At 50.6% G+C, this 23085-nt stretch overlaps 1 protein-coding gene and 1 pseudogene across 2 annotated transcripts; one reads left to right on the forward strand and one right to left on the reverse strand.

Moving 5' to 3' along the window:
• Positions 1-346: 346 nt before the first annotated feature.
• LOC307194401 (swi5-dependent recombination DNA repair protein 1 homolog) lies at positions 347-2967 on the reverse strand (annotated as a pseudogene). Its single transcript has 2 exons — positions 2306-2967; positions 347-1015 (listed from the first exon to the last, which is right to left on the reverse strand). The product of its transcript is annotated as a swi5-dependent recombination DNA repair protein 1 homolog (transcript).
• A 1104-nt stretch (positions 2968-4071) lies between these two features.
• On the forward strand, positions 4072-21530 carry POU6F1 (POU class 6 homeobox 1). Its single transcript, XM_079937849.1, has 10 exons — positions 4072-4164; positions 5694-5889; positions 9430-9546; positions 10436-10661; positions 11182-11435; positions 12059-12187; positions 12812-13015; positions 15904-16045; positions 16620-16788; positions 17909-21530. Exons 2-10 carry the CDS (start codon positions 5713-5715, stop codon positions 18252-18254), a joined length of 1764 nt encoding a protein of 587 aa, XP_079793975.1. The 5' UTR covers positions 4072-4164; positions 5694-5712; the 3' UTR covers positions 18255-21530.
• The last annotated feature ends 1555 nt before the right edge of the window (positions 21531-23085 follow it).

The following is a 23085-nucleotide window of genomic DNA, read 5'->3' on the forward strand; positions in this document are numbered from 1 at the left end:
AAACAAAATAGGGCATATCTATACGCTGGAATTTTTTTTTGACATATGAGTTTATCTACTAGACCAGCCAGATGGAAATATGTGATAAATGGATGGAAACAAGGGTCATAAAATGAGAGAGGCAGGCATTTTTAGACCCATTTTGGTTTAGACATTCACCTGGTTGGACTGTTTTTTAACATTTACAATAAAACTTTTTTTTTTTTAACCACAATAAACAATGTATTAAAACTACTTCCAGGATTGTCCAAATTATTTTTTAATCATTATTAACATTTTTCATATTTATTTAAATGTTGTTTCCTTTAGCAAATTTATCCAAAATACTGAATTTTCATTTTAGAACTTGGTTTATATTTAGATAATAACAGAGTTCCCAAATTGGCTTTCATCAGGATACCTTTCTCTAAGCTCTAGTGGTTGATACCTTCTCTTTAAAATATATAAGCATCTTTTTTATTATGTTGTCATTCTCAAAGATACTCTGGAGAAAAAAATATGAATGAAACTCGTAGGAATTCTTCTTCATTTCTGTTAGAGTGTAGCAATTTATCATCTTACACACAGTGATCTATCAAATGGGTGAGGCAAAAAAAAAAAAAAAAATGGGTGAGGCTCAGTTTCTTGTTCTTTTCAGACATAGTTGATTGCAGCTCACAGAGTAACACCTGCCTACAACTTCTTCACTTCCTTATTAACAGCTGTAACTGGGACAGGTCATTCTTTGAGTGATACATTTTGACTAGTTTTAGCCTGTGAAGAAGGTCTTCTTTCTCCCGAATCTCCATCTATTTTGCTTTTTCTTCATTTAATCCTTGTTTGGGAAGAATTCTCATTCACAAAATCATTTTGGAGACCTCTGCGTGACCCAGTATCCAGTGATTTAGATTCACTTGCATCGATATTCTTAAAAGTATTTTTCAAATGTGTATTTTCTTCTACCTCACTATGTGTTTAAAATTTTCTTGAAATTCCAGTTTTCTTCTGCTAAAGATGCTGGCTTCTCTGAAAAGATCTGATTTTTAAAAATTTTTATTTATTTATTTATTTATTTTTATATAGCAGGTTCTTATTAGTTATCCATTTTATACATATTAATGTATACATGTCAATCCCAATCTCCCAGTTCATCGCACCACCACCACCCCCCCACACTTCCCCCCCTTGGTGTCCATACATTTGTTCTCTACATCTGTGTCTCTATTTCTGCCCCGCAAACCAGTTCATCTGTACCATTTTTCTAGGTTCCACATATATGCGTTAATATACGATATTGTTTTTCTCTTTCTGACTTACTTCACTCTGTATGACAGTCTCTAAGTTCATCCACATCTCTACAAATGACGCGATTTCGTTCCTTTTTATGGCTGAGTAATATTCCATTGTATATATGTACCACATCTTCTATATCTATTCATCAGTCGATGGGCATTTACGTTGCTTCCATGACCTGGCTATTGTAAATAGTGCTGCAATGAACATTGGGGTGTATGTGTCTTTTTGAATTATGGTTTTCTCTGGGTATATGTCCAGTAGTGGGATTGCTGGGTCATATGGTAATTGTATTTTTAGTTGTTTTTTTTTTTTATAGTGGAACTCTTTTTTAAATTTATTTTATTTTTGGCTGCGTTGGGTCTTTGTTGCTGCGCACAGGCTTTCTCTAGTTGTGGCAAGCAGGGGCTACTCTTCTTTGCGGTGCGTGGGCTTCTCATAGCGGTGACTTCTCTTGTTGCGGAGCACAGGCTCTGGGCACGCAGGCTTCGGTAGTTGTGGCGCACGGGCTTAGTTGCTCCAAGGCATGTGAGATCTTCCCGGACCAGGGCTCGAACCTGTGTCCCCTGCATTGGCAGGCAGGTTCTTAACCACTGTGCCACAAGGGAAGCCCTATTTTTAGTTTTTTAAGGAACCTCCATACTGTTCTCCATAGTGGCTGTGTAAATTTACATTCCCACCAACAGTGCAAGAGGGTTCCCTTTTCTTCATACCCTCTCTAGCATTTGTTGTTTGTAGATTTTCTGGTGATGCCCATTCTAACCAGTGTGAGGTGATACCTCATTGTAGTTTTGATTTGCGTTTCTCTAATAATTAGTGATGTTGAGCAGCTTTTCATGTGCCTCTTGGCCATCTGTATGTCTTCTTTGGAGAAATGTCTATTTAGGTCTTCTGCCCATTTTTTGATTGGGTTGTTTGTTTTTTTAATATTGAGCTGCATGGGCTGTTTATATATTTTGGAGATTAATCCTTTGTCCCTTGATTCATTTGCAAATATTTTCTCCCATTCTGAGGGTTGTCTTTTCGTCTTGTTTATAGTTTCCTTTGCTGTGCAAAAGCTTTTAAGTTTCATTAGGTCCCATTTGTTTATTTTTGGTTTTATTTCCATTACTCTAGGAGGTGGGTCAAAATGATTGTTTTTTTCATTCTTGACTTTAAGACACTTTACCACGCCATTTAATTATGGGAATTAAATGAAGATCTTGTTTTCCTTAATCGTTCTCTAAGTGTTGCACTCACAGATTGTTTTCTTGAACTATTCGTGTGGGGGAGGTGTTGGATTGGCACAGACCTGTGGAGCGCTGGGTAAAGTCACAGCTGAGTCTGATGGACTTTCCATCTTGGAAATGAAATCTTGGTTTACCTGTGCTTCCGCCTTCCCCAGAGAGTGCGAGAGCCCATACAATGGAATTTTTTCACAGTTCTTTTCTGTGAAAAGAAATGAAGCACTGATACATGCTGCATCACAGATGAACCTTGAAAACCTTCTGCAAAGTAAAAGAAGCCAGACACAAAACGGCCCCATATTGTATGATTCCGTTTATATGAAATATTGGGAATAGGCAAATCCGCAGAGACAAAGCAGATTCGTGGTTGCCAGGGGCTGGGGGTTGGCAGGGGAAGCACTGCTCATGGGTATGGGATTTCCTTTTGGATGATGAAAATGTTCTGGAACTAAATAGTGGTGATCGTTGCACAACATTGTAAATGTACTGAATTCCGTTGAGTCATACACTTTAAAATGGTAAATTTGATGTTATGTGAATTTTACCTCAATTAATAAGATAACAAAAAAAAAAAAAAAAAAAGGAAAAGAAACGAAGCAGACCCAGGGATAGAAGAGGAAGAGGAAGAGAAAGGTGAGGAATCCGGAACACTTCTCCGAGCTTCGTGTCCTCATCCATAACATGACGATACTAATGCTCCCATCCCCCAGCTGGCACGAGTAATGGTGTGAATTAGTGTTCCGTAAAATGCTTAGCACAGTGGGCACCCAGAATAGAGGTTAACTTACTCTTTTCTATATAAGTGCCTAAAGCTAGTTGTCCCCTTGATTACCTCTGTTTCTTGTGACTGTGGTTTGTGGCTCCAGCACGACCGCCTGTTTCTCGCAAGGGCTTGTTTCACTCTGTCTCACTGCGTGTGGCAGCTGCTGCACCATCTGGGATGTTGTCCTGCCTCCCATGTCAAAGACCAGTATGGTTCTCGGACCACTGCCACAGAATCCCCTGAGTGCTGATTTTGGGGCACCCACCTACTAAATCAGACTCTGGGGATGTTTGGTCTGGGGAAATCGGGGTGGGGGGGTCCTGCATTTTTGATGTGTTCCAGGTGATAATCAGACACATTCGTCTGAGACAACTGTTGTAATTTATTCCTATCTTTACCATCTCTTCCAGGAAGTCCACTCAGACCCCTCCCCTGAGACATGCCCTGATACCCAGTGTGCTCCTTACTTGTGTCTGGTTCTGAGAGTCTGGGTCAAAGTCACCTTGGGCTCTACTGGGTCTGCTCTTTCCCACTGGACTGGGGAACTCCCAGGGAAAGATGCCTGGCCCCCTCTTTCCTCTTGTCACACTCGCTCCTCTTGAGTGTAGGTTCTCCTAGGATGCTGTAGGAAGTGAGACACTTTAGTTTTAAAGTCCTTAGAATCCTATTTCCTTTACTTCTACACATACCTGGGAGACCTTAGCTCCTCTCTCTTCCTTCCATTCTACTTCTGACTTTCTGAGATGGCATGGAACTTTTATTACTATGTCGCATCAGCCTTTGCTTTTCCCATCCCATCTCACCCTGCAGGATGTGTAGGTGTGGGCCAGCCCCACCCCACCCTGACAAGTGACCATGGATCCTGGAGCCGGGCCAGACTCATCTCTGACTGTCAATGAGCAGGTATCTTCTGGGGCAGGAAGAGGTGGGGGAGTGAGGGTAATGGACCAAGGAGGAAAACTCCATAGAGCCCCTCGTCTGTTTCTTACCAGAAACACCCGTCCAGATCGTCACTTTACCTATCCAGATGTAGTTGCCAGCTAGGATTTCTCAGGGGCTGGGTTTGGGGACTTAAGCTGTGACTTTAAAAAGTGAAGTTAAAATGTGAAAATATGTATAAGTTAACATGGGGAAAGATTTGGATATCAGGGAATTAATTTTTTTTCTTGCTTATATATCATTTTCTAATTTTTCTTGCAATGACCTTTTATTACTTATGTAATTTTTTTTTTCTTTGGAGAGCGTGGTTTATGGAATCTTAGTTCCCTAACCAGGGATCGAACCCAGGCCCCTGGCAGTGAGATGCCAGGGAATTTCCGACTTATGTAATTTTTAAAAGGAGAAAAAAGATTAACTAACATGTCTTAAAATGTGATGGGAGTAAAGTCCTTCACAGGCCAAGTTTGAGTCAGAAAGGGAACTGCTGGGGGGGGGGGTGGTTATTGCACTCTTACTCCCCTGATGGGTCACAGTGTTGCTTTTTTCCAGCAGTCTCTGGCTGGATCCAGTTTTCAGGCCTAAGGAGCGTGTTGTGGGAGTGTCTTCAGGCCTAGGCGGAGCAAGGCCTGACACAGAGCTTTTTAATGTACCGGGTGTCCCTGACTCTTGAATGGCCCAGTTGGAAGCATGTCAGTGCTGGAGGTAAAGCACTGAGTGCTGGCTCTTTCAGCAGGAAAGGGGACCCAGTGTTCCGAGGAGGCCCAGGGGCTGCCTGCATTGCTGGGCGTGGGGGCTCTGCTCCAGGTCGGAGCACGCCCACAGCAGAAGGCACACTGGAGCTGCAGGCCCACAGGGTACAAAGCTCCAGTCCAGGAGGGCCAGCGAGAGGCCACGTCTTCAGGATTCCTGACCCTCGCTTCAGGAAGTTGGCTTGGAGGGAAATCTTGGCCCGTACCCCAGAGTTTTGGAAATAAAGGAACCATGAGCTTAAAAAGTTACTCAGTATCGTGGAGCATTCATTTTCCACTCCTATAATAACTCAAGGGACGTGAAGAGGGATTTGCTTCTTGTCCCAGCGTAAGCTGTGGATATGGTGTTAGGGGCCATCGTAATCACACTCCAATATCCTAGCAGCCAAGAAGACAACCTTGCAAGGCTGTGGGAGAGGACTTTACCACTCCCTGAACTGAACCCAAGAGAGGAAACAAACAGAAATGTCCCCAGGTGGTCTGGCTCTGTGGGACTTTTCCTAGCTGTGTCAGGCCCTTCTCCCTGTCACCAGGGCCTACTTTCTCCTAGTACCTCCTTCCCTGGGATCAGGGAGCTGCAGTCTGCTCCAGGCTCTGGAATTCTCACAGGGCACACAGTCCTTGAGCCAGGAGGTCTGCATCCTGACATGCTCTCTCCTCTCTCCCTCAGCCATACCCAGAGCTCCGGTTCCCCAGGGCTGATCCGTCCCTCCCCCCAGCAGTGTCCCCGTCCTCTGTTTGCAGGTCATCGTGATGTCAGGCCATGAGACCATCCGAGTTCTGGAGGTTGGAGTGGATGCCCAGATCCCTGCTGAGGAGGAGGGCAAAGCACTGGAAGGTGTGGCCGCCGAGGGCTCCCAGAGCGGAGGCCCCACCAAAGCCGGTGAAGCTGCTGGTGAAGCTGGGCCAGACAACCCAGACTCCTCCGCAGAGGCAACTGGTACGAGGCTACCTGCTCCCATGTGGCATTGCTCCGCCTGAGTCCCCTCCTGTGTTCCCCCCTGGAGAGCCAGCACGAAGCCGGAGGGGGCTAGGTGGCTTTAGGGTCTCACTGTCATCCTGTCCACTGGACAGCCCCTGGTCACAATCTGTACTGTTGGTCAGCTCCTAGGCCACTCCTTGTCCCTGGAACTTTAGCTCTGGTTTCAGTCACTTACAGACCTAAACTGGGATGGGTCAGGGTGAGGGGATTGAATTAACCTCAGAGAGGGCTGCCGGGTCTAAACCAGACCCTCAAGCTCAAGGCGGAGAGGACTAAGCCTTCAGGATCCTGACGGCCCTTCCAAATCAGTACCTTTTGTGGTAGAGCTGGGCGGTGCCAGGAGTTGGGGATGGGAGGCCATCACACCCACCTTGGACTAAGGATGTGTGTGTTAGGGAGGGCCTTGTAGAATCCCAGCCCCTCACTCCCAGCTGGGCTGGCATGAGTCTAGCCTGGTGGGCTTATTTGTGCTCTTATTCTCCAAAGATGACTTCAGGGCATGAGTTTGATTCTCCTGCATGTGGAATGTATATGGCTGATTGACTCAGGCTGTCTCCCCTGATGACCCTGCAGTACAGCTGTGAGACCGCCTGGGCTGTTCTAGAAGCTGGGGCTGGTCCTAGGCACTGCTCTCTGGGCACAGGGCACCCTTTCATTGACTTTCCTCATTAACACCTTATTAACACCTTTTGCAGGAAGCCTGGGGCCTCTCTTGCCAATTCCCCCAGAAAGCCATGATTCATCTCCCCTTGCTTTCTGCTGAACTTCGCCCCTTCCCTAGATTGGAGATGTGGTTGGGGGAGAGGGTGTGGGCCAAGAGGGGGAGACAAGAAGAGAGCAAAGAGAACAGGCAACTCTTTAACAAAACCCCTGCCAGATCTCACCTCCCTCGTTCTACTCGCAAATCAGTGTGCAGATCCATTTGGGACCCTGGTAACCCGGGTTATCTTTTCTCCTTTTGAGTAAAGGAATGACAAGAGAGGTGACCATTTTCCCCTAGCCTGGAAATGTTCTGCTTCCTTGTTGAGGCCAGGATGAGCCACCACCTGCTCCCATGGGCCAGTGCCCTGGTGAGCAGACAGGAAAGACAAGGATTCTCCGTCTCGGCCACCCTTTCCATTTCTTTCCGGGTTTATCCACAGTGCCTTAACTTCCTTTTTTACCCTTTCATCCATCTTCCGTATCTCTGGCGCCTTAATTCTGCTCCTTATCCAAAACCTGCTCTCAGGAATTGATCAGAGATCAATTATTTACAACTTAGCATGAGCGTTCATGGTAGTGTGCATCTTCTTCCAGAGGTTTGTATACTTAAGCTTTTCACCAAAGTCTTCTTTATAAAGGAATTTCAGCCATTGTCAAGCAGGGAAGGGTGGTATGTTGATGGTACCTCCTAAGGAGCTGCCAGCTTAAACTGTGGCTTTGATGGGACGTTTCTGTGTATGTAATATTGAGAAGTGTTTCCTCTTAAAACAAAATAAAACTAAGTAATAGGAAACTTTCAGGATGAAAAAAGAATCTAGTGATTTGTGTCACTCTAAATTATTACCCAAACCTTGTCACACATACACATTTTTATAGGTGTGGCCCCTGAGGGCAGGCTAAGTAGCATGACACTTACCACCATATTATTTCATATTCCATGTCCTTTATTGACAGATTCACTCATCTGATTCTGGTTTTGGCTATTATCAAACTGTCTGATTTTTCATTGTCATAAACAGTGCTGCTTTGAGTGGCCCTTTAATTTTATTTTTGTTTGAGGTGTAGTCCACCCAAATTCCTTTTGAAGAGAAGCCAATTGTTTACACAGGAGGAAGTCATCACACGGAAAAATACAAAATCTTGCCGTCAATGAGGGAAAAAGTAATTGGCTATGAGGTACCACCTATGCCTATTAAGCCAGAAAAATAAATAAACAGTGATAAAACCTAAATTGGGTGGTGCTGTGAGAAACAGGTACATTGTTGATGGTGCTATAAACTGGTTCAGTCTTCCTGAAAAGCAGTCTAGCAGGAAGCTACAAAAACCCTAAATGTAGGCAGACCCTAGGGCCCATGGTCCTACTCTGGAAATACAGCATATCCTAACGAAATGACTGTACACATGGTAAGCTTTCATCACTCGTGTCTATCACATTCCCATTTCCTCACTTTCCTTTTTAGGTTTCATTATACTTTGTCAAGCAAAATATTTTTTAAATTTCCAGAGGTTCAGATTATCCTTCTCTGATTTTTTTTTTTCCAATAGTTAGAAATGTATCTCCCCTTCACAGTGGAGATAAATCTGCCATTTTGTTTTCTTTAGTATTTTATAAGGCTTTTGTGGTTGTTGCTTGTCTCTTTCATTCTTTAAGCAATCTGGATTTTTAAATTATATACTGTAAACAGTCTAGTCCTTAGTTAGGTTGGTGCCTTTCCAGATTAAAACACAGGCTGGGAATGCAGCCTTGGAAGGTTATCTAGTTCAGTGGTTCCCACTTTGTCTGTGTGCTGTATCACAAGGGAGCTTAAAAGAAAAAGAGAGAGATGAAAGGTTCCTGGCCTCCACTCCTGGACATTCTGACTCAGTAGGCCTAGACTAGGGCCTGGAAACCTATACCCAGTCAGTATTTAGAAGCCACTGGTGTGATGAATTGGGAGATCGGGATTGACATATATACACTAATATGTATAAAATGGATAACTAATGAGAACCTGCTGTATAAAAAAAAAATTAAAAAAGAAACCGCTGATCTGGTCGAACACACAACACCTAGATTCTCTTTAATGTCTCACCATATATTAAATAATAACCCCTCTCCGCATTGTTGTGTGGCTTTAAAGAGGTTTCCTGGTACGGATCCCAGTACCTAACTAAATCCAGGTGGCAAGAGGAAGCTCTCACCTGGGTGAAAAGTTCCAATGCATAAGAAGTTCCTTTAGAACTTCCTAGAAGCTCTCACCCAGACTTCAGACCTCAGGGAATGGCAAGAAGAAAAGCTGCCTGGCCCGGAGAGCCCCGTTAATCCTGAGTGTATCCAAGACATGTCACTTCCAAGACTTCACCCTACAGGAGTCCTGCCCCTTCCCCAAGCCAGCACCTGCGTCCAAAAAGTAGCCTGAAGGTTGAACAATGATCCAGTTGCTGGATGAGCCAGTCGATCCCATTGATTCTAGCTCCTTCTCTCCCTGACACGTGTTCCTTTCTACTACTGATTATGTGATAGGTCCTAGCATCCTACAGAGCCAGGAGATGAGAGACTGATACCCAGCTGTGCCTGGGTCTGCATTTTCTTCATCCACCTGTGAGAAGAGGGTGGCCTACCTTCCAGGTCTGGCACCGGGCTCTCCAGCCTCCTATTCTCACTACCCATAGCTTTTGGGAAGCTGCCTCTGTGGGCCAGGGAAGGCCAGTGATTGGCCTCGGGTTATGCAGAAATACAAGGTAGGGCTGAGGGTCCTCACGCTCACCCAGGCTCACTCCTTGTCCCTCTTTGTCCCAATGCCACGTGAAGTGAAGTCACTCCCGGGGATGCCTCCGAGCCCTGCCCCTGCCGTTGCCACCTTCAGCCAAGCCCCATGCCAGCCTCAGGCATCGCAGACCCTGACGCCACTGGCTGTACAAGCTGCCCCCCAGGTAAGGGCCACCCCAGGGAGCTGGACAGAGGGCAGTGGGCAGGAGCAAGGCATGGGATAGCCAACATGGGCTGGCCGTGGGATCTGGGAACTTCATGAGGCAGGACGGGGAAGGGGCTGTGGCTCGAGGGAGGGAGTCTCCTACTAGGTACCCCTGGCCTCTCCCCTGCCCCAGGTCAGGCCCCCTGGGAAAAGTAGATCTGCATTTGCCAGGTAATCTCCTTGGGTTCAGGAAGGATTATAGAGATTACATTAACTCCTTCAAGTCATCTAATGACTAAGTGAGTGAATACCCTTGTCAGCCCCTCTAGGGGATGCCTAGAAGAGTTCATGGCTTTTTGGTCCTCATTTAGAGCCAGGGGCAGCCCCAGCTCAGTGAGAAGCTGTCTCCAGGGGCCTCCAGGCATGCTGAGCTCCCTGTGACCTTTCACTGCAAGCACAGTTCTCCAAGGCATCCGTCAGGATTGTCCTCCATCAGAACCTCCCGGAGGCCCCTGTGGGTCTTGACCACTTGGTTCCACCAGCCCCTGCCCCCTGCTTCCTGGCCACAAAGCATTGGTCCTGTGGGCAAGGGCCTGGGGAAGGCTTGGGAGGCACCAGACCGTGGTGGGAGAGGCCTGTGACTCTTCCTGGCCCTTGAGCAGGGCTAGGCCCTGTCCCTGATATGAGCTGCTTCTCTGAAGGCGGTATAGTCCAGTCCAGGTGCCCCCTTGGGCGGGGTTGGGCCTCCCGCTAGGGCTTGTCTCTTCCCCGCCCTCATGCGGCCTTTTCCCACTGCCCTCAGAATGCTTTGTGTGTGCTCAGCTGGGTCTGAGAGACCCAGTGTTTGCGCTGTCGATGTTGATTTTGTATTTTTTCTTTTCTTTCTGAAATCTCGTTTGCTTTTGCAGGTCTTGACTCAGGAAAACTTAGCCACAGTTCTGACAGGAGTTATGGTTCCAGCAGGGGCAGTTACTCAACCTCTTCTTATCCCCATCAGTATTGCAGGTCAAGTGGCTGGTCAGCAGGGGCTGGCCGTGTGGACAATTCCTACAGCAACCGTGGCTGCCCTCCCAGGACTGACCGCTGCTTCTCCCACGGGGGGAATTTTCAAGCCACCTTTAGCCGGTCTCCAAGGTAACGGCAACTCTCCCCAGGACTGCACCAGGCTCCCCACCACCTTACACTACCATCCCTGCACGTGTGCTTGCCATGTTGGACTCCAAACCCGCGGCCCTCCCAGGGCGACAGCCCTGGAGTCTGGATCTGGTGTCCCAGGCACCCAGCCACAGAGCTGCTGCACCACCTTGGGACTCTAGGCCATGGTACCCTGCTGGCCCAGCAGGCCTCTCTTCCTTCAGCCAACTGTCTGAGACTACCCCTCCCCCCTACGCCAGAACTCACCCCGTGACCAGCCTCCTGAGAAGGACTGCAAGAAGATTCAACTTCTGGTTTTCAATCTACACCTCTCCAGGCCCAAGGGAGGGGGGATGAGAGAAGTTGGCGTGTGCCGCCCCCGCCAAGATCAAGTGAATCACAGCTGCCTGTCCCCCCTGCCCCAACCCCCCCTCGTTCTCGTGCCAGATCCCTTGGGATTGGAGCCTCCCTGGGCTACGGCTAGGCGTTTGAGCACCTCTGTCTCTGCCTTGCTCCGTAGCAGCTGCCGTGCTGAACGCCGCTCTCCCAGCACCTGTACAAGCTGCCCCACCGGCCCAGGCCTCCTCGCCCACCCGGCCCCGACCGCCAGCCCAGCCCCAGACGCTGATCCAGACCCAGCCGCTGCTGCAGACCACACCTGCCATTCTGCCGCAGCCCACTGCTGCCACCGCGACTGCCCCCACCCCCAAGCCAGTGGACAGCCCCCCACAGATCACCGTTCAGCCTGCAGGCTTCGCGTTTAGCCCAGGAATCGTAAGCTGCTGCCCCCACCAGGGGCTAAACGGGGATGGACCGAATCTCTGGCCAAGGGTGAACCTGACCCTTCCTCGGGGGAGGAAGGAGGTAGAGGACCAGCCCCCTGAACACGGCTCTCTTGCAACACTTCGGCACAGATGGGCTCCTTCTGAGGCCTTCCCCTGCAGCTGCCAGCCCATCCGTCCCAGACAAGAGCAGACAACCTCTGCCAAGAGGGCTGGGCAAATCCTCCAGAACCTGAACCACTGGACCAGCCTTGGAGGGTGGGATGATGTCTGGGGATTGCAAACTTGTGAGCTGTCGCTAAGGTGGAGTTAGAGGCTGTTAGATGTGACTAGAGTCACATCAGCCCCTCCAGTCTGGCCTTTCTACTCTCCCAGGGCTAGCCCAAAAGATCAGCCAGAGTTACTCCTCCATGACTGCGACCCCGCCCTTCCCTGCTCACCCCCTGCAGCCCCTGGCCCTGGACACTGTTCAGCTGGTGGACTTGGGCCTGCAGCCCACATTTACCTCTGCCCAGCATCCATCCCCCCTGCCCCAGTACCCTCGGCCCTCTTCCCTCTGCCTTGGGCTCTTTCTCGCCCCATCGCCTCTGAGCAAGGCTCTTCCTCCACCCACAGATCAGTGCTGCTTCCCTCGGGGGACAGACCCAGATCCTGGGCTCCCTCACTGCAACTCCGGTCATTGCCAACGCCGTTCCCAGCATGCCGGGGATCAGCAGTCAGATCCTCACCAACGCTCAGGGACAGGCAAGTGGTCAAAGCCAGGCCGAGGGGTGGGGACTGGTGGAGATGCTGGCTGTGGACGAGGGGCAGGACGTGGGCTGAGGGTCATGGGAGCTCAACTAGGGTGACGAGCTGCTGTTCATACCTCTTGTGTGACAGCTCTCTGCTGATGCTGAGGCCAGGCAGGGGCGTAGCCCCCATCCAGCCCTGGTGGTACTCACTCTAGCTGGGGGTTTTCGTTTACGGAACACTCACTTTGTGACCAGCCTCTGTGCTAGGTGCTTTCTCGTACATTATCCCACTTCTTGTTGAGTACACACCTACTGGGTGGAGATTTTTATTCCCGTTTTACAGGGGAGAAGGCTGAGGTTCAGAGAAATTAAGCCGCACCGTTAAAATGTGGCAGAGCAGGGATTCACATCCAGATCTGTCTGAATGCACATGCAAACCTACTCCTGCCCCACCACGGCTCTGGAGAGAGAATAAAGGAAGCGGCCCCTAGAATGGGAATCCTTCACTTTCTGTGAGGACACAGGCCCAGAGGGGTTAAGTGATTTGTCTCAGTCCCTTCCTGCCAATGTGGGGATTTGGGTTGGGGGTGGACCTGGACGCTGCCCTCACACTTGGGGTCCCTATGTTTCCCCCCAGGTTATTGGAACACTTCCGTGGGTAGTGAACTCGGCCAGCATGGCGGCCCCAGCACCAGCCCAAAGCCTGCAGGTCCAGGCTGTGACCCCCCAGCTGTTGTTGAACGCCCAGGGCCAGGTGATCGCAGCCCTGGCCAGCAGCCCCCTGCCTTCTCCCGTGGCTGTCCGGAAGCCAAGCACTCCTGAGTCCCCCGCTAAGAGCGAGGTACAAGGGCTGGGTTGGGGGATGGGGGCAGGCAGTGCCGTCTGGCATGGGTGGCCTCCCTCCAGACTGTGAGCGGGACGACACTATTTCCTGAAGCCCCTGGGAAAGCAGGGCACCTCCCCAAAGCGGGGGGGAGGTTCCAGGGTAGAAGGTTCACACGAGTCCACGCATTCTCTGCCTGGGAAAACAGCACCACCGTCCCCTGACCCCTTACCTACACACACCCAGCATGTGTATATGTGCCCTCAGAGGTCAATAGCACTCTGAGAAAGCCAGGCAGGGGTGGTCAGAGTAAACTGGGCCTCGGCCAGCTCCAGGGTGAACAAATCGCTCGAAAGGCCCTGGGAGGTTCGTTCTGTACCCTCTCCCCCTTCACCCCTTCATCCCTCCACCCCTCCGCCCTGCACTGTGGCATTGATTATTCATTTATGTGTTCATTCTAGGAGCAGTTTTTGAGTGCCTACTATATTCCAGGTGCCGAAGATGTAGAGCTGAATAAGATGCCCTTCCTAACCTTAGGTAGCCCAGCATCAGAGACAATTATAAGTCAGCGTGGCAAAGGCTGTGATAGGGTCAGGAGAAGGTGCTTTGGGAACCCAGAGAAGGGAGCTCTCAGCAGACTGGGGAGTTTGACAAGCCTTCGTAGAGTAGGACACTGAACGAATCTAAAGGGATGAGTTGGATGAGAGAGTGTTCTACCTCCACAGAATTGCAGGAAGTACAGTGTGCCAGAGCAGAGGTTCTCAAACGGGAGTGTGCGGCAGAACCAACTGGAGGGCTTGCTGGGATGCAGATTCCCGGGCCCGACCCCAGAGCCTCTGAGTTAGTAGGTCTGGAGTGGCGTCCAAGAATTCACATCCCTAACGAGTTAGTGGTATGTAGCTTCCCAGCTTCATTGCATAACCTCTTAGCCTCATCTATAAAATGGAGGTGATAAGAGTACCAACTTCAGAAGGTTATGAATGTTAAAGGATAGATTACACATAAGGCAGTTTATACTCTGGTACACAGAGAGCACTTGAAAAATGGTGCTTTTATTGTCATCACTCATATTAGGTAGTGGGGAGTCGCGGGAGGGTTTTTAGCAGGGAAGCGGCTGATTAGATTTGCATTTAAAAAATTCCCTCCGTTATCCAGGTGGAGTGAAGAATTGGACTGTGGTGAGACTTGAATCATCGTCCCTGTTAGGAGACAGCTTAAACAATTCTAGCCAGAGACAAGGAGCTCTGAACAAGGCCCTGGGGATTACGAGGGAATGACTTGAAGCTACCAGGAGGTAGAATTCAGGGAACAGGACCCATCCTAAAGGAATCTGCACTTTCAGGAAGCTTTAAAAAAAAATCATACTAGGGCTTCCCTGGTGGCGCAGAGGTTGAGAGTCCGCCTGCCGATGACTCAGGGGACACGGGTTCGTGCCCCAGTCTGGGAAGATCCCACATGCCGCGGAGCGGCTGGGCCCGTGAGCCATGGCCGCTGAGCCTGCGCGTCCGGAGCCTGTGCTCCATAGTGGGAGAGGCCACAACAGTGAAAGGCCCGCATACCGCAAAAACAAAACAAAACAAAAAAGAATCATACTAAAAATACTAATTTCATATATTTATAGTTTCTCCTGATTATAAATTCGATACATGTTATTTATAAAAATTCTAACATTATGTGTGATGTCAAAAGGTAAAAATCCCTTCTAACTCTACTTCCAGAGATGACTTCTGTTGACAGTTTGCTTTATATGCCTCAAGATTTTTTTTTTTTCCGGGTAATTCATACGCCTTTTTAAAGGAATTATTCCATAAAAACTGTTTTTCATCTTACTTTTTTTTCTTTCACTTAGCACTGTGACTCGGAGCTCTTTCCATGGCAGCAGTTAAGAGAGAAACCTTATTCTTTGTCATGGCTGCACAGTATCTTAATGTAGAGAGGTCTCAGAAGTCATTTGCCAGTTCCCTATTAATGGATATTTGGGGCCTGGAGGCTCTAGAATCAGGTTTAGGTTTCTCCTTTTTTTTTTTTTTTGCAGTACGCGGGCCTCTCACTGTTGTGGCCTCTCCCGCTGCGGAGCACAGGCTCCGGACGCGCAGGCTCAGCGGCCACGGCTCACGGGCCCAGCCACTCTGCGGCATGTGGGATCCTCCCGGACCGGGGCACACCCTGCATCGGCAGGCGGACTCTCAACCACTGCGCCACCAGGGAAGCCCCGAGGTTTCTCCTTTGAGGGCAGAGATTTGAGAGCAGTTATCTCAAGGGCGGACACTTGTTGGGGCTTTGACCAGGTGTGCTGAACCTTTCTGAGCCTCTGACCTGCCCGGGTCATAGGCAGCAACAAGGCCCCGGCTTGGTGGGGCACGTTCTATGCTTATTTTGGAGGTCATTATCATTGGGTGGGTGCTAGTGCGTAGCTTCTAGTCTTGCTTTTTGGTGGGGCACAGGTAGGAGTGTGCTGGGTGAGTGAGGATTCCATGCCCACTTTTTTAAAAAAATTAATTAATCAATTAATTTATTTTTGGCTGTGTTGGGTCTTCGTTGCTGCATGTGGGCTTTCTCTAGTTGCGGCGAGCAGGGGCTACTCTTCGTTGCGGTGCTCAGGCTTCTCATTGTGGTGACTTCTCTTGTTGCGGAGCACAGGCTCTAGGTGCGCGGCTTCAGTAGTTGTGGCACCCGGGTTCAGTAGTTGTGTGGCTCGCAGGCTTAGTTGCTCCACGGCATGTGGGATCTTCCCGGACCAGGGCTCGAACCCGTGTCCCCTGCATTGGCAGTCGGGTTCTTAACCACTGCTCCACCAGGGAAGTCCCTCCATGCCCACTTTTGCCCTGCCTCTGGCCCCACCAGAGACTCCACCCCCCTGAAACAGGCAGGCGGGCAGTGGGGTTTGTTGGCGCTTCTCCTTGCAGGTGCAGCCCATCCAGCCCCCGGCGGCCATGCCCCAGCCAGCTGTGGTCATCGCCAGCCCAGCCCCAGCGGCCAAGCCAGCTGCCTCTGCTCCTATCCCGATCACCTGCTCAGAGACCCCTACTGTCAGCCAGCTGGTGTCCAGTAAGTGGCTTCTAGAGAGGCTGTGGAGAAGGGGAGAGGCATTTATTTGACCTCATTAGATGACCTCATCAGATGACGCTCCCCTTAATAAACTTCCTTGAGTCCACAGGGGAAGGGCACAGGCCCATTGCCAGGAACTGGCTTTCTTATTCTCATTCTGTGGAGCTGCATTCTATGCATGATGATGGTGGAGGCTGCTTAGCCAGCTGTCTGGCTGCTTCTCTGAGAAGCCAAGCCATTGGCTGTCTCCCCTATGGTCTCTCACCCAGCATTTGAGGAATGTGGATGGCCAACAGGTGTGCTTGGGGCCAGGCTGGGGAGAATGGGGGAGGGTCAACAGTTAGAGCTGGAAGAACTTGAAAATAGGCCTCTACCTCTATGCACATTGGTCCTGGCCCCTTACCCCCAAGTTTTATATGTCTTGGGGACAGGGGTGATGAGGGTCTTAAGGGTACATAGGTCTTTTGTCAAATGTCCTTATCCCTCACTACAGCACCAGGCTAGGCCAATGGGCAAGATAAGCAGTGAAGGTTGTCTGTCTTACACACACCCCTGCCCCCTTCCTCTGGCCTAGAGCCACATACCCCGAGTCTGGATGAGGACGGGATCAACTTAGAAGAGATCCGGGAGTTTGCCAAGAACTTTAAGATCCGGCGGCTATCCCTGGGCCTCACGCAGACCCAGGTGGGTCAGGCTCTGACCGCGACGGAAGGCCCAGCCTACAGCCAGTCAGCCATCTGCCGGTGAGTAAGGCTGCCTTGGACAAGGTCAGGGCACTCACAGGGGCCCAGGTGATCCGGCCCTTTTCCATATTCTCCCTGGCTTCCACCCTCTTCCGGACAAGGAAAGCTGTTCTAAGGGTAGACATGAACACCTCGAGTAGCCAAAGTTTTTCTGGGGGCCCTTTGAAGTTTAGCCCCAAATCCTGAGCATTTCTATTGTCTTTTATGGGAAAGCCAGGATCATGATCCACTTAGGAATCCTAGAGGGACAGGAGAACAACTTACGAAATTAGTCACAAAAGTGGGAACTTCAGTTCTGGCTTGGTTCTCAACTCTAACCCACTATCACCCCATCATGCTCCCATCTCCCCCTCTTTTGAGGCATGACTATAAAGTGATGTAGCTGATTTTTCTGTGTGCAGCGTACAGACCGGTTCTGGTGCCGGTATTAAAGGAGGGGTAGGGAATTCCCTGCCGGTCTAGTGGTTAGGACACTGCTAGGGTCCCAGGTTCAATCCCTGTTCGGGGAACTAAGATCCCGCAAGCCACGTTACGTGGCCCAAACCAAACAAACAAACAAAAGAAATGAAGGATAGCCGAGGGTTTCAAACACGAAAAAACACACGGTTCAGGGATGGCCAAGAGGTTTCATCTGCCCGCCAATTATATAGATTAGACTAGAGTGACTATTAGACTACCGTGGCATGTTGGGAATTCTGTAGTTGCATCGGGGCTCAGCCAGAAAGAGTATTCTGTCTTAGAGATGCTGCAGTTGGAGGAGGACAGTACTTGCGACATCCGTTTGGCATCTCTGGAGGCCTCTCGAGATGACTCCTTAGAGGACCTCACCAATTTGGATACGAAAGTTCTGGAATGGTGCTCACTAAAGCAGTTGCCCTGTTATCATCGCACTACTGAACCGAGGCCATGGGAATGGTCTCCCTGTTATGACCTGGGATACAGGACAGTCCGAGGAGTCTGGGCTTGGCCGGGCCAGGGCGTTTTAGTGGGGGTGGTGAGGGGAACACTGAGCACAGCCCCACCAGCCCCAAGAGGAGCAGTCCCTTGTGGACAGCGCTCACGCCCGGTGTGGGGAGTAAGACACTCTCACTGTTCCTTCCTGGGCTTGGGTCACCTACAGGTTTGAGAAGCTGGACATCACGCCCAAGAGCGCGCAGAAGCTGAAGCCAGTGCTGGAGAAGTGGCTGAATGAAGCCGAACTCCGGAACCAGGAAGGCCAGCAGAACCTGATGGAATTTGTGGGAGGCGAGCCCTCCAAGAAACGCAAGCGCCGCACCTCCTTTACCCCCCAGGCCATAGAGGCTCTTAACGCCTACTTCGAGAAGAACCCGCTGCCCACAGGCCAGGAGATCACCGAGATTGCTAAGGAGCTCAACTATGACCGGGAGGTCGTGCGGGTCTGGTTCTGCAACCGGCGTCAGACGCTCAAGAACACCAGCAAGCTGAATGTCTTTCAGATCCCTTAGGGCTGAGCCCCCAGCCCTGTGTTCCAGCACTTTGTACCTTCCCTTGGCACCCGGCTGCAGCCACCGCCCTGCGGCATCTGTCATTCTGCCACACGTGGCTGTGTTTGCCCTGGGTCGTGAGACTACACTGTGCGCCTGTGTTTCAGCCCCCTCCCCCTCCCCCCATATCGTCCACATCCTGGGGAGGGCAGTGGGGCCCGTCTGAGACCTCCAGGCTTGGGCATGGTCACGCCAAGGGAGGGGATTTGTGGTGTCACTTGAAGAAGCACTTTGCTAATGTGGTTTTTGAAGGGTGAATTCTGGTTGGGAACCGGAAACTCCCCTCTCTGGGGCAGGGCTGCTGCAGCCTCTGAGGACGACTGGCCATTAGCTCTTGTTTCCGACAGCATTCTCTTTCCACTCTCCCTCCTCCTTTGCTCCTCTGGCAGGTACGGTGGCTAGTCCAGCAGAAACACAGCCTCACACCCCCCCCCCCCGTCCCCCACCCTCTGCCTGCAGGTACACTGTCCCCTGAAAGAACCCAACACATACAATTCTGAAAAGGGTGATGCGCTGCTCAGAAGGTCAGATGCCATGTCTGCCTCGACCTCAAGGTCAGAAGGTTTCCACAGCCCTGGGGCCAGAACATGTGATCTCCTCTCCCCATCTCTCCCTGGTTCCTTTGGGAGGGTGGAAAATTGCCCTAAAACAGAATCTTTTCTTTTGTAAATCATGTTGGAAGGAAGCAACAGTGAACTCTAGCTGTCCTGGAGTTGACCTGGGTCTATAGCAGGTTGGGAACTTAGTAAATAAGGCCATCTGCCCAGATTTTAATCTGATCTCTGTCCCTGGCCATCTCCACATCAGAATGGTGTGGTTAAGAGAGCTTGCAGCCTGGAAAATCCTCCGGCCCAGCTAAGCAGGCACTGGGTTGGGGGGTGGGGGGGTGGAAATGAGGAAAGGAATGCTGACTCTCTCTTGTCCTCACACTCACCGCCCCCCCAGTCCTGGGCCCTTCTCAGAAGCAGCAAATTAAACAAGAAGCCAGACAGCAAGGCCCTGGGGAAAAAAAGCCAAGATCCAGAAAGAGCTGATGGCAGCCCTGGAAGGTCTCTTTGTGGAAAGTGACTTAACTCTAATTTTCTTTGGAACTTGAAGTCTTGGATACTGGAGGAGAAATCTAACTTTGTCCAGAGTCTTAGACCACGTGTTTGTGTAAGCAGTCCCCACAGTGCGCTTCTAAGCTAAGAATACCCCTGGAGCAGGCTGGGGTTTGCCTTCAGAGAGGGTAGCTATGGTACATTGGGGGTTGGCATCTCATCCGAGCTGTTAAGTGAGTTTCCCAGCCTCGCTGTGGCTGGGCCTCCCCTGGAATTCAGTAGGGGATCAGGAGAGCACTGCAAGGTTTGCTGAGATGAGCCCAGACTTGCTGTGTAGACTAGACTTAAAGGGTCACACACAAGTCACAGGGGTGAGCCACCCCCTCCTTTCACAACTCCTGTCCTTACAGAGCCAGGTCTCTAGGTCTCTACAATAAACCCTGAAGAGGTGACTGCCAGGCGAGGGCACATCACCACCTCTGTCAGACACTGGTGCAGAGCCTAGCCTCGCTTCCTCTGGCATGCTGTATTTCCTTTCCTGCCTGCAGCTGCCCCCTCCCAGGCCCTACAAAGCCAGTGTGGCCGCCCTCTTGGTAGCTCTGCCAGTGAGAAGGCAGTTGTGTGTCCAATGGCCCGCTCCCGCCTACCCCACGCCACTGCATCCTGACCAGCGAAACGTGCTCGAGTGTGGTGGAGGATGAGGAAGCAGGTGGGCACCTTGTCTGCCCCAGTCTCCCGGGAGAGACTACGTCTCCAAGGGTAAGGCTCCGCACTCAAGTTCAGGGTTATCAACCTGTCTCAATGAGATGACGAGCTCACTTGAGAGGGGTGTTGTAAACAAGGTTTCAGTAAGAATAAAGTAGCGCCAGAGTTTGTAAAGGATTCAGTCACTTATAGTTCAATAAATTAGACAGATATGGGTCTTTACCCTCAAGCCCTTGTGTTCAGATATGCTTTCTTTTTTGGGAGAGACAGGTGGGTCGTGGCTGGTGCCCTGGGAGTAGCATATAGCCCAGGGCGTGTCCGTGGCAGTGGATATGCGGGAGGACACCATCTGTCCTGTGACACGGCAGGAAAAAGCGGATGCACTGCTGCTCTAAATTAGGCCTGGCCATGCTTTCTTAGCTCCTCCCGCATCTAAATGTGTCTTCCCAAGGCTGGGCTAGAACTAAAGCTTTTTTCCTCTGCTGGAATGACGAGTCGGTCTTTCAGAGGAACAAGTCCAGGGGCAGAATGTTTGCAGGCTGAATTCCCCAGGCAGGGGGGTACAGGATGCCCCTGAAGTGTGCCCAAACCAGAGCTCACCGGCCTGATCTCTGCTCTTGTTTCCCCTACCACAGGGCCCCCAGAGAGCAGCAATGGCCCTGAGGTGGGTTTTTTGTTTTGTTTATATTTTTGTTTTGAGTAGCATCAGGTTCTGAAGGGAGTTGCTATCAATTTTGTTTTGAAAGCACCTTTCTGGTTATCAGCCAGATCTCAGTGGCTCCTTTACCATGGAAAGGCAGGAGAAAGGGCAGAAATGGCTTAACTGTTTGCATGTGTTTTGTTTGTTATTGTTTCAAAGACCAAAACTTTCTATGGCTTAATGAATTGGCTGGGGCCTTTGACCCTGCACTAATCAAGGCATTTTATCCAGGTGGGGTCCAGGGAAAGAATTCAGTCCAATGGGTTAAGGAACCCATTTGACTTTGGAATGAGAGACCCTGACATTTTTGTGTCCTTGGAAATCCAATCACCTTCCGATGCCTAGATTCCCTTCCTGTCTCCTAGGCCAGGCTCTGACGCTGAGGTTCTGACTGATCCCGGACGTGGGACAAAGTCTGCTGAGAGCTGGAGTGAGGGGTCAGGAGGGGAGAATGGGGGAGAAGCACTTGATGTAGTTGTGTGGAATAAACGGTATTTTTTCTTTTGTACTGGTCTGCTTGTTTCTCTTCTACCTCTCAGGGTGATGTGAGGGAATCAGTGTCAGAGACCAGGGGAGGAGCTGGCTTTGCTGTCAGAGTCTGTGGCCGGGAAAATCCCATTGCAAGAGGATCAGTGCCCTGAACTCCTACTTCCCCGCCCAGGCCCTCCAGCCGGGACTCTCCTCATTGGGTGCAGGGTCAAGGGGATATGCCCTTTTTTTTTTTTTGCGGTATGTGGTCCTCTCACTGTTGTGGCCTCTCCCGTTGCGGAGCACAGGCTCCGGATGTGCAGGCTCAGCAGCCATGGCTCACGGGCCCAGCCGCTCCGCGGCACGTGGGATCTTCCCGGACCGGGGCACGAACCCGTGTCCCCTGCATTGGCAGGCGGACTCTCAACCACTGCGCCACCAGGGAAGGCTGGGGATGTGCCCTTTTTCCTTCTAGATCACCCCCTGATACCTAGGACCCCACAATTCCCTGCCAAGCCCACTTTCTAGCCCCTCTTCCCTGGGTAATAGTAATAGATAATAGATTGTGCTGTTGGTGTATACACTCCTGGCCCAAGATGTGACCGAGAGGCAGCTGTTTGTCAGAAAGCTGGGTGGATGGAGCTTGGCTGTGCAGACTGAATGCTGATACGTATACACAAAGCCCTTTTAAATGTGAGGGGGTGCTGCGAGGGGGAAGAGAAGGCAGGCCGCAGGTTGGGGGCCAGGACTGGGTCACATTCTAGCACAGAACATCAAGGAGTCTTAGAAGTCCAAATTCAAACCTGGCCTTCCCGGTCATTATGAAGGTATGCTTATCATGATAGGAGGCGAGAACAGTCACAATTAGGTTGATTATGCTTTATAAAAATTTAGATATATGGTAAGTGGGTCTTCCTTTGTGCTTTTCCCCAGGCCTGCAAATGTTATGGGCAGGCCTGCCACCTGAGCTCAGGGCTGGGAGAGCATGGCTGTAAAAAGGGTCTCTCCCTCCTAGGAGTAGGGTTCATGCCATGCTCCCCTGCAACCCTCCCTCCTCCCCCCTCCACCTCCTTGGTACTGATGAGGTCTGGGCTACATAATCTAAACTGGTGACGACAAGGCATCACCTTTGATTCCACCCAACCGGCATTCCTGGGCCAGGCACTGTGCTGGGCTCTAGATCATGCTCCGCCCCCCTCCCCAACCCAAGGGACAAGAGATGCCTAAGACGCTGACATCAGGCTTGGGGATCAGAGGGGCTTTACAGCACTCGACATAATGAGGCCCAAAATGACACAGAAGCCAGCACTCACCTCTGCATAGATCTCACAACCCTAATATTGGCTGTCCACACTAGACTGCAACCCCTCAGGACCGAGGCCAAGGGCACAGAGCAGGTGCTTGATAAATATCAGATAGATGACTGAATGCATTTGTACCCTCCCTTTCAAGGAAACAACAGGAGCTGAGTCCCTGACTTCAAGCTACTGGGAGAAAGCAGGTACAGAGGCTTCAGCATCAGCGCTGCAAGGTTTGGACTGTGATGTGTGGGAGTGAATGGAAACTGGGCCGCAACTGGCCCTGAATGGAGAGAGGCATCTCCCAACAGCTCCCAGCAGAAGAGTCAGTGGAAGCTGTTACCACTGGCTCAGACCAGTTTGAGTGTGGTTCTTGGCAAACTGGCCCAGGAAATCTTTAAAGGAAGAGGGGTGGGTTTGTGGAGGGACTGCAGTTTCTATTCCCAAGTCTGGGATGTTCCTCTGGGCTCCTGAACCCAACTCCGATGGGTGTGTGTGCAGGCTTCCCCACACCAAAAAGCATTTCTCAGGCACTAGCAGTGTGTCTGAGAGCTCAGTTCAATTCTGACATTACCTACCCA

Source organism: Stenella coeruleoalba (assembly GCF_951394435.1).
Source record: "Stenella coeruleoalba genome assembly, chromosome: 11".
Taxonomy (NCBI): domain Eukaryota; kingdom Metazoa; phylum Chordata; class Mammalia; order Artiodactyla; family Delphinidae; genus Stenella; species Stenella coeruleoalba.